The sequence below is a fragment of the Notothenia coriiceps genome, unplaced genomic scaffold (assembly GCF_000735185.1).
Source record: "Notothenia coriiceps isolate Sejong01 unplaced genomic scaffold, NC01 NC01_scaffold00037244, whole genome shotgun sequence".
Classification (NCBI taxonomy): Eukaryota; Metazoa; Chordata; class Actinopteri; order Perciformes; family Nototheniidae; genus Notothenia; species Notothenia coriiceps.
In genome coordinates, this window is record NW_011369945.1 from 19,618,543 (window position 1) to 19,629,787 (window position 11,245).

At 43.2% G+C, this 11,245-nt stretch overlaps 1 protein-coding gene across 1 annotated transcript in view; it reads left to right on the plus strand.

The window, feature by feature from the left end:
• Window positions 1-7,555, plus strand: part of LOC104965391 (tyrosine-protein phosphatase non-receptor type 9-like) — a 53,733-nt gene extending 46,178 nt beyond the window's left edge. Inside the window, exon 13 of the mRNA XM_010794347.1 lies at window positions 7,526-7,555. Within this exon, the coding sequence (XP_010792649.1) occupies window positions 7,526-7,555 (30 nt within the window). The remainder of the gene's footprint in view (window positions 1-7,525) is intronic.
• The last annotated feature ends 3,690 nt before the right edge of the window (window positions 7,556-11,245 follow it).

Here is an 11,245-nt window from a genome sequence, read left to right on the forward strand (position 1 = left end):
ACATTTAGTGCATAATTCAGATATTGGCAGAGGTCTGATTGTTTACATTGTGCCATAAGAAAAGTGATTTAATGGCTAATCTGACCTAGATTGTAATCTAAAAATGTGAAACTGTATTTCTAAAAAGCGGGAATGGGACATTCTTAAATGTTCTTGTGGAATTTTACTCTTTATGGTTGGTACAAATATTAATAATTATAATTTAGAGTGTAGGTTGACAACATTTGATTCACCTTATTTGACAGCGACAGAGCACTGAGGAGTACATATTTAAAGTGTTTATCTATTTCCGATTTTTGTATTCTCCCAAATATCGGTGTTGTCCTTAGAACTTTGATGACAACGTACAGTATTTCTGGTATGTGTTTATTGACTAAATTCTTTGACGAATAATCTCCTCAAATATGATTATTTCATAATTGTTGTCATAAGATGTATAGTACATGATTGTTATTATTATTGAGGCAGCATTGTTTTCACATTACTAGAAGTAGCACAACAAACCGCGTTAAAGAGAAAGTGTGACGCTCTAATCTACATATGCCTTCAGCAGTTAACACATTCTGACAATATGTGCATACTTATTCATGTCCACAGGCAAATCAATTGCTCAGTTATTGTTTTGTGTACATGAGAAAAAAAAACATGATCAGCTTAATTGGGTTCTAATGAAAGATTCTAAAATGTTTACTGACGTTTCACTCAAACACACGTAACGCACACACACAGTCTGCTGGTTAATCAGCTGTGTAAAGCGACATATCTATCTTTCAATTCCCCCCCATTAGGGCAGACGCTGGCTTGATTAGGCCCTTAATCTCCTGAGATTGAGACATTAGAGCATGGGAGTGATGAATTCACACATGCTCAGTGTCGCACCTAGCCAGAAAAAACTAATCTGCCACAGCGGTGCCATGTTGGCTGCAAAAACAGCACAAAAAAACTTGCTATGTGCGATAAAGTGGTTGTTTTTATAACTCATTATTATTAAATCATCTTTTTATTCTGAACATTGGTCCCCTGCAGTTAACCGGGTCTCATAGTGCAGATGTGTTTCCCACACAAGTCCTGCTTACATAAGGGTCATTAAAGAGAAGCTGGTTTGAGCAAAGGGCCGCAGAGGAAGCTGGGGAGGAGACTTCCTGTCATTTCTACGCACTCTCCCACACACACATGGCTGAAACTGGGCCTGTGGAGGTGGAAACTCATCCCTGTTATTCATTGAACCAGTTCAGACCCTCTTCCGCTTCTGTCTCTTTTTATTGCCTGAACTTGGCAAATGTGGCAGATTTGAAAGATGCCAAAGTATGTGCTTTTTGGCGGCTTAATAAAAAAAAAAAAAATTGTGTTGCAGCAAAGTTTGGACAGCAGCGTGGAGCAGGAGGGGCAGGTGTATCGAACAGAAGAGCGAAGATGTCTTGAGTTCTGGGCCATTTCCTCCAAGGACAATAACCCCCATCTTGTTTAACAACTCACCCGGCAGGGGCTATTACGCTCATTTTAATTGGCTACCACTTTAATTGCCCAGGTGGAAGGAGGGGGTCTTCTTCCTTCTCCTTATGCTGTTTAAGTTAGCCCTGCCAAAATGAGACTAAGGAGTAGTTGTATTGGGGTTTTCAAAAGTATAATAATTATCTTGGTGATTACAAAGACGTATTTCCTCTATTCCTTCCCTTCTTAGAATATAATAAAAGTGCAGACGTAGGTTTTTGTCTCAGGTGGAGTGGGGAAGCAGCAGGGGAAGCTGAGCAGTTTGGTTTGATGTTCAACCATCACACGTTACGGTCTGAGACAATTACCCTCCTGCTATTAGTACATCGCTAAAGCAATAGCCTACACACTGTCCCCAACAGCTGGTGGAGAAAGAGAAATGGAGGTGGAGATGGGACAGTTAATGACAGGGAAAGTGAGAGTTTACAGTGTTTGTGGGGGGGGAAAGTGGAGGGAGAAAGCCCAGGACACTGACGGTCATGTCCTCTTGGCTGCAGTGGAGGAAGAGGTTAAAAAAAGGCTGAGGAGAATGGGGAGAAAGGTGTTTCAGTTAGGTTGCACTGTGATGCTCAGCTCCACTCTCACGTAGCCCTGATAGTGATTTCGCTAAATGAACAGCGATTGTACCAATTAATAGTATTGAGTGTTATTCATTACAGCTGTCAAGGAGCAACCTCCTGCCTTCATTAGTCTGTCTACGTGCTACATTTATCTCTCTCCACCTCTTTCTCTCTTCAGTTGTTTTAGGTTTAAAGTCCTTTTGGGATTATAAACATTCAATTATTTTTTTTATCCTAATGCTGTCCTCATCCTTTATTCTTTCGTCTCACCTTTTACTTTCTCTTTTTACCCCTTAGCCTCTCATTCCCTGTCCTTTTTATTTCTGCGATACTCTCTGTGTGTGTGTGTGTGTGTGTGTGTGTGTGTGTGTGTGTGTGTGTGTGTGTGTGTGTGTGTGTGTGTGTGTGTGTGTGTGTGTGTGTGTTTCCCAATACAGCCAGAAGTGATGAGGCAGAGTGAGGCTCCTGCTGCGTGTAATGAGGCTCCCTGCAGCTCCCCCCCGCTCACCAAGTCTCCCTCTGTCTCGCTGCCCAGCAGGCTTGTGTTCGCACAGCAGCGTGCCTCGCCACTAAACCACACATGCACAAACATACATATACAATATAGCTTTAAAAATGTTTATTGTATTTTTTTTTCTTTTTCCATTCTTTGTTTCACTCTCTTGTCGTCTTCCTTCTTTGTTCTATTCTCCGAGCCCCTTCTCATCCCTCCTCATCGCTCCTACCCTCTGTCTCCGGCCCCTCCTCCTGCTCCTCTGTCAGCAGGAGTCCTGTGTAATTGGGCTGTTGTCAACAGCACATTAGCCTGGATTAGCAGCATAGCAACTTTTGGCTGGCGCTGTTGACCCCTCCGAACACAGGCCAAATAAGGTCATAAACAGCAAAAGCTGCAGAAATTCGCAGCTCGGCCAAAACCCTGCAGCTATGTGTGTGTGTAAGTGTGTGTATCAGTGTGAATGACAGTTTTCTCATCAATTTCTAGATAGATAGAAAAACATAGTGTCTTTTTTTTTATTATCATCGCCTGTCAATAATCTGAAAATGGTGTGCGTTTGGTGTTTGAGTGACACGGTGTGCGATAGTTAAGAGCTCAGTCTTTCACACATCACACACATCAGACTGGCTCCGGTGCAAAGGTTGATGTATGTACATGTGCCGACCATGTGTTACGTGTAAAGACCCTGTAGAGTGACAGGTTATCTCTCTCCCCCCCACCCACCCAGTCCACACCTCAACATGAGTGTTTGGTCTGTCCCGTCACAGCCTTCAGTTGGGGGAGGTGAGCAGGCGTCGCTGTTGAGCGTCCTATAACCGAAGCGTTGAATCTCTAATAGATCAACAAGACAGCCCTGAGGTGACTGTCTGTCAGGCGGTCGTTCTTTAATCGCTTCCACTTCGAGGCCTTATCTCTGTTGTGTCTGCTTGTCGTAGCAATCTGTTTCTCTGTAGGCCTGTTTCTCCTCCAACTTAAAACCTTGGACTATTAAAGCTGGTATGAACGAAGGGGTTGTGACGTAAATGCAGGGAAATCCATGTTTTGGTAACGGACTCCAAGTCTGTTGGCTGTGTGGTTGGAAAAGTATACTTTCTGTTCTTTTGGTATAAGGAAATGTCCCTGGTCAAGGATATCTCTTCTAATTTTGTCTGTCTCCGTTTCTCATACTCTGAGTTTCTGTAGGTCTTCCTAGCTCCAGATGCACCATCCGGTCCTTGTCCACCCACCTTTGTTTCTTAAACAGACCCACTTTTACTGCTGCCCCGAGGCGGTTAGAGCTAAGCTAAGGAAGCAAGAGGATCCTCGTGTTAGACTAGGTATGGAAATGAGCCCTCTGTCACAATACTCAACAATATCTCCTGCACTCCCCCTTATTCTGCTAAAAATAGAGAGAGGGGAGGGGACGCTGGACGGCATTGTTCTTCCTGCCCAGTTTTGTGAGAAATTAATTATGAATGAGTAAGTGAGTTAAGAAAAGGGGTTTTGGATTCTATTGGTGTTAACATAATTACAATTCTTTTTTCTTTTTTTGAAATGAAAGGATGGGGGGCCATTTCTCCCGCCTCTCAAATGGGTTTTTATCGTCTTCAATTTGGAAAAGAAAAGCTGATAAAAGCCTTTATAATGCTTTAATTTGGCATCGATTTGCATGAATCTCCCTTAGTAATTATCAACTTACCCCTCCCCTCTTGGATGACAGAAACAGTAGATTCTGATAAGTGTGAGTGTGTGTGTGTGTGTGTGTGTGTGTGTGTGTGTGTGTGTGTGTGTGTGTGTGTGTGTGTGGAAAAAAAAAGGGTGGGGGGTATCTTCTACTCTCCATCTCCCATTTTTCTATTTCCATATCTCATCCCTCTGTCTTTCATTGGAAGAGGCGTGGAGCGAGTGATGGCGATGGCAGGGAAGAGGGAACAGAAAAATCCTAAATCAAAGCACTCAATTATAGGGCTGCAGTAATTATGGGAGCCCTTGAATTGAAGTGCTCTCGGAGGAGAGATGGATAGATATATGGATGATGCATGAGGGGCGGGACAGATAGGTAAATAAATGAATATGCCACACAGAAATACAATGTAGCCTCTGGGCCTGGGATGACATAAATACACCTATTAATCGATAGGTCGCAAACCATCCCAATGCAATTAAAAGGGTATTGAGTGGAGTGGGCCGCACTTGGGCTTGGGAGTGGGCTTTGGCAGGCTGAAGTGGGCCGGGGCCCTGACCTGTGGGAGGATTAGTGCCCCCCTGGCCCTCACTAGCCTCTGGCCTGTGTATGGTGGAAAGCTGAGGGTCAGTCTATAAAGGGACTCCGGTCTCTGTGGGGCCCTTTACTGGTCAATAAGACTGAATGAGTTCTATCAACTGCCACTGCGAAACAACTCCACTGTTGATAACACTCCCAGCACTGCCTGGAGAGCAATGCACTGAATATACATTATGTTTCTGTGAGTGTCTATCTTTGCCAGTGTGGGTAGGTTTATTGAAAAGATAAATGCTGCTTCCATCTCCCTCTTGTGTCTGTCCATTCACACTTAAGTTAAGCTCATATTTGTCTCTATGCCGATCACAAGTGTTAAATGTCTCTCTACATAACGAGAAGTGCATTCACTTGGATGTTTGGCCATTTACGCATGCGTGTTTCTGTGTTTAAACGCGTATGTGTGTGTGCCAGCTTGCAATTGACTGGCTCCAAATCCATCCTCATATTAGCACATGCAGGAAGTTTGTCATGGGCCCTCCGCTGTGCCAGAGCTCATTTGGTTCGATATGACATTTATCACAGATGTTCCTCTTCCCTAACCAGGCCTCGCTGCCAGAGACCACAAAGGCAAGACTCTTCCCCTTACACAGATAAAAACCAAAAAAACAAAAAAAACAAAACAGATTGCAGTCCTCTGTTTGCAAAGATAACACACCATTATTAAGACATTTAGATTACAATCAGAGCACTATAAATGAAGTAAATGCATTGGAAGTTAAAAAAGGCATTCAAACTAGAAAATTAAACAATGTATTCTTTCTGTTCGTAAAGTGTGTATACAGAAATGTCCAGCTGTGTTAGAATGTCAGTCTTTGCTTTGGTCCATCGCTTCATTTGTGTAGCTATACGTTGTGGGTGTTAAAGTCGGTGCTAAATGGATAAATGGATGGGACAGCGCTGTACCTACAGCACAGTGTTGGGCCTATGTTTGTGATAAATGTGCTCCTGTCTCGGCTGACACTGTCGGAGGGAGTGATGCGTTGAGACGAGCGCCACAGCAGCTTGCTGATTTACTGGCTTCCATTTCCACTGGTGTAAAGTCAATCTCTGTGGAAGGTCAGCGGCCCCCGTGTGCACATTAGCGTCTTTTAATCCCCATCCGTCAGGCCGGCTCCACGCAGGAGGGTGGAAGTCTCCTACAGTGGAGACCTTTGGACACACACAGTTCCTCCCTGTGTGATTCCTTTTACCCTCATTACATCCTCACTACCAACTACCTTTAGAACATTCAACGATCATAACACTCAGGCCCCATACAGTTCACAAAGCAGCACCAGGTTCTCATGGGAAGCAATCGTCAGACTCATATTATTAACTAATGCATTCATTGCTCTGTAAACATTTTAGACAGTACTTTACTTAACATTTTTTGGAAAATTGTTTTTGGGGGATTTTTATGCCTCAATTAAAGACATAGAAAAAAGATAGATTTCTTTCTGAACTCAAACTTGGATTTTGTAGTTCTTGGTTGACTCCTTAACCCAAAAGTTGGGGAAAGCCCAGAAATTGAATACTAAACATGACATTTGTGACTTTATGCATGGTAATAAATGGTATTTGTTGTTTTCAGAAGTCTGATATTTTAAAAGAGCCACTGCAACATTTGCGAAATGGAATTCTGCAGGGCTCATTGTACGAGTTCCTTTCATTCCACATGCACTGTTTTGTATTGATTTGTGCTCCATTGACAACATTGTCACGCAAAAAAGGGACCCAGTGATGCCACATCGAGGAATAAAAACGTTAGTCCACTAAAGAAAATCTTTGTCGAGCAATGTTTTATAAGTCTATTAGTTGCATTAAAGATTAGTCCACCTGGACGCTGTTGTCACTCAAGCCCCAAAAAACCCTCAAACTAAATTTGAGAGATGCGCCTGGTCACTTTGTTAGTTATGTCAGGCAGAAAATCAGAAGTGTTGAATCATTTCGAGTGTGTAAAGGACGACCCCAAGGAAGTGACAGGCATCCACATCCACGCAATTGGAGCGCATCTTCTCGATGGCTGGCTTTATAGTGAGCAAGACACTGAGCTCACGTCAACTCTGATAATGAACTTAGGTTCTTTTCTCATCGAATGAGAATAAAAAGCAGCGGTGAGTATAGTACATATAATATAATATACAGTATAATTAGCATAGGTAACATGACAAGCTATGATCATTTCGTTAGACCTGTGGTGAAAACAGAATGTGTGTTAATTTGCTCCTTTGTTGATTCCATGATGAAGGCTTAATGTGAGAAGGCATTTTTGCGCTGATATTTCTCTTTTGAGTGTTTCCGTTTGTCTTGGCGAGACTTTACACTACAGCAGTATATTGAGTTGTTTTGAAGGCGAACATGCTGTGCCTCTCTATAGGCTTGAATCAGCGTGTGCTTGATTCTCTACAAATATCCAGCAAGTCTGTTTTCCAGGAGCTTGAAGTGGGTGTTTTTCCTCTTCATACATTTCCCCCTGTCTCTGCCAGCCTGTCTAGAAGACATGATGCCTACTAAATACAGACTGATTGATTGCCTGACCAATTGATTGATTGGTGTCTAAGAAGCCTCTTTTTCATTGCAAACTGTAATGATTAGCTTCTCTCTCACTCTCATTCCATCTTTATGACCTCCTACTTTTACAGAAGCATCCGTCTCTCTCTCCTTGTCTTTTCCTATCTCTTCCTCATCCACACAAGCGCACACTTTCTCCCCCCTCTTGTTACTGATTGTCTTCTTTAGGCAGGGGATCTCAGTCTGTTCGGCTCCTGAAGGACGAGAGCAGACGACAGGTAATTTTTTAATCTGTACTCCATCTCTCTGCCTTTATACTCCACTCTCTGCTAAAACATTTCATATTCTAATCGGCTCCTTTGCGCATCACATCCCCTGCAGCACATCTTAATACCTTTTCATAGATCCATCAAACTCCCCAACGATCAGCTAAGTTTATTTTATTTGTTCCCACTTTTGCTTAAAAAAAAAAAGAAAGATATATTTTTACTTTTGCTGGAATTCAAATGTTACTCTTACATTATCGTCTTCAATCTCCTCTTTGCCTTCCCCCTCTTACTTTCCTACCCCACCAGCCTTATTTCTTTACTCCTCCCCTCCCACCCTTCCCTCCTTTTCTTTCCTTCATTCTTTGCCTGGAGGTTAGCGCTAAACGTGCATCATTCAGCGAAAAACAAAAGGAGGGAATTGATTGGGTTATCAGCTGCTGCTCTGGTGGACCCTTTGATCAGAACTGAAAAGCAGCGCTACATGTCAGAATTCTGCTTCAGCAGCTCTTTCTGAGTTTTACAATTACTACACGCCACGGTCACATCCAAAGTTTCCCCTCCCTCTCTCCCCACAGTCTTAGGGTTAGGGCCTGCGGCGATGCGCACTATCACGGCTCATTCTGCTTCCTCCTTTCTGTGCATTGAGAGAGGAGATTGTGTTAGGAAGATCGCTGCTGGTAAGCTGTGCTGCTGTGCTTAGTGCTGCTATGTGCTTGTTTGACCACGTCCCAGTCACACGTGCAATGCAAGCCTGAAGTGATCTAGACTTAACCAAGAGGAGCTGTACGTGAGAACGTATATGTCTGATTTATTCGAGCCGGACATTAACAAGCCTTTATCCTGTCAGCTCTCTAGTAATCAGTTTGGTCATCAATACAGAAAAGTGTACTGACAATTACAAGTACAGTATGGAGACATTTCTTTTGGTAAAGGCTGAACATTTTAGAGGAACAGCAAGAGACTTCTTTGTTTGATGTCCAAATTATGAACCAGCTACGGGATTGTTGTTTAATCTGCGTCATGTTGTGCCTTCTACCTGATCTAACCAAACCAAGCATTTTTTGTTATTAAGAATGCATCTGACACAACAACCTCCTGTTGTGTGCTAAGGGAAGCTATGAAAAAAGTCCGGACATTATCCTGATTAATGAGAAAATTGCTTGTCGCCCACACGGTGACCTGTTCTTGATTGTGTAATTGCGGAGATTCCCACTTATGGACAACAGCACATACAAGTTCATCTCCAGATGAGTTAACCTCGAACCAAGAAAGAGGAACTGGAAACAAACTTGCCAGTTCATTAATAACCAAGCAATGCAAGGCCAGGTCATCAGGTCACCAGGTCAACGCGGAGCAGCGATGTTTGCTACGTTCTCCTTTTCTCAGGCTCTGACATAACCTGCAAGGTCAACTACAACAATAGAGAGGGGAACAGTTCTATTTTGACCTGATGAGAGGCAGGAGTTCACTCATCAGATTAATGTGCACTGTATTACAGTAAATGTACATTTGAGGAAACCACTTTGGTAGAACAATGAAATGGAGCCTCACTAAAAGGAAGTTCACTGGAAAAAATAAACGCTCAGGATTTTAGATGAAACACGCACACATACAGAGAGGCATGCACACACTAAAACAATAGACTAGTTAATTTCTTTTCTCAACAGAGAGCCTCAGGGTCTAGGCTCCTAAACAGTCACCTCGCTCCCTCAGTAATTGGCTGGCTGGTACTTAAGGCCAACAGCTTTTAATAAGCAATAGAGGCAGGAGCCAAACTGACAATAACTGCTGCCCTACATCAATTATTGGATACATATCCATCACTTGCTGACTTATATGTGACCCCAGGCACCTGCCAGCTGAGGTATTGACTGGCCAGCTCTCCCCAGCGCAAGTGACAAGTTCCATTTGCAATCACATTTATTAAATGGCTGTTAGAATGAGTGAAGGTCTGGGCCAGCCCATGTTGCTCCACCAGCTTCAGCTCTTATTAATCTGAAAGAATGGATACATGTCTGTAGCAGATAGATATGAAGCGTGCGTTGAAATGATTGTATGTGCTTTCCTACTCTCTGTCCCACCTACATTTCGAGTTCTGCATCGTAGCCACTAGTTCATCCACTGGTTCCCACTCAGAGGGAACCACAGTTACTGTGAACACTATCCTTTTTCCATGTCTTTTTCCCTCAGTATGTTGGACCTTGGATATTAATATTATAAGTTGAAATATGAATGATATTCCAACCCAGTATGTGTCTATACAGCCATTTGCCTGTATTTTTATATTAATGCACATTTCCAATCATGACTGATTCAGGTATTGCCGTCTTAAACCCTGTTAGAGTAAGTAGTGTTACGTTACACGTATGGGGCTGTAACAAAGGTTCACTTTATTAGGATGTAAGCTTGTGTGTAAGCGTGTGCATTTGTGTATGATTGTATAACTGATGGCTTGTTAACATGAGCAATACCATTATCTTTAATGGCTTTCATAAAGCATTGTTGTTTGTGCAAGTCCAGCAGGTCTTTTTAGGGGAGTGCCTTGACAGAAAAACAAGGGATAAGTTCACTGGCCAAGTATCCATCCCAAAACCAGAGTGGAAACCCAGATGAAATTAAGAGGATACTAGCAACCTAGCTGAATGCAGTTCTTCCAGGAAGTAGTAGTAGGCTATGGTGATGTTGTAGTTCATTAAACATCAAGATTAAAACCCTAAACCACAACTCCTTACTCTCTTTCCCTTCTCTCATAGTCTGGTTAATTTTCTCAGTTATGTCTTGGTTATATAACATGTGTGTTTCTCCTATGATAGATTAGGGGACTCAATGCAAGGTATAATCAGAATAAAGGTTAAGTACTGACAAATCTTGTGTGGGAGTAAAAGCGCATAAAGAGGACAGAGCAGTAAAATGATGAAGGGTCGGCTGAAAAGCAGCGTCCTCTCTTCTCTTCACCCCCCTCCTCCTTCCCACTGCCCTCCTTCTCCCTTCATTCCCTGCCCCATTGAATTATGCCTCCCCTAATTGGCTTCAGTGGCGCTTAAAGCAAACAGTTTAAATAAGTAAAAGGCACTTGGATGAGAAAGCAGGGCCTTGCAATTATTGGAACTACATCAGTCAGGGTGCTGCTCTGCGCTGGGCTTGTTCACTCTTTCTCTCCCTGTCCCTCTCTCTTTTTTCACTCCTACTTATTCTCTCCTGCATGTAGATTTAGGATAAAAGAATCTCCAGTTAACTCATATGTGTGTCCGTATGTGTGTGTGTGCAGACGTAGCCAAGGTAGCGCTGAGCTGGCCTGACATGGGAGTAATAGGCAGTCCACAGGTACAGGATCCATTATCTAATGACCGCGCCGTTTAATCACGCGTCTCACTGACATGTTTATAAGGCTGAACTTTGCAGCGCTATTAGAGATGGAGACAGGAGAGGGCCGCAGCCCCTGCCTCGGGGCCCCCAGGGCAGGCCTGGCCCTTTACCTCCTCTCCCACACCTATTATATGCTAATTACCACCATTCCTAAACCACGCTTACAAGGAGTTAATTTAGTGGGCCATTACACCAGTCTATATTTCAGGGTGCTGTGCGTAGGGCCCTTGTGGGGCTTTGGGAGAGGGGTAGAAGTGAGGATGAGGAGCTGGAGGAAATGGGTGAAGGGTGCTTTATGTCTCACAAGGGAGAT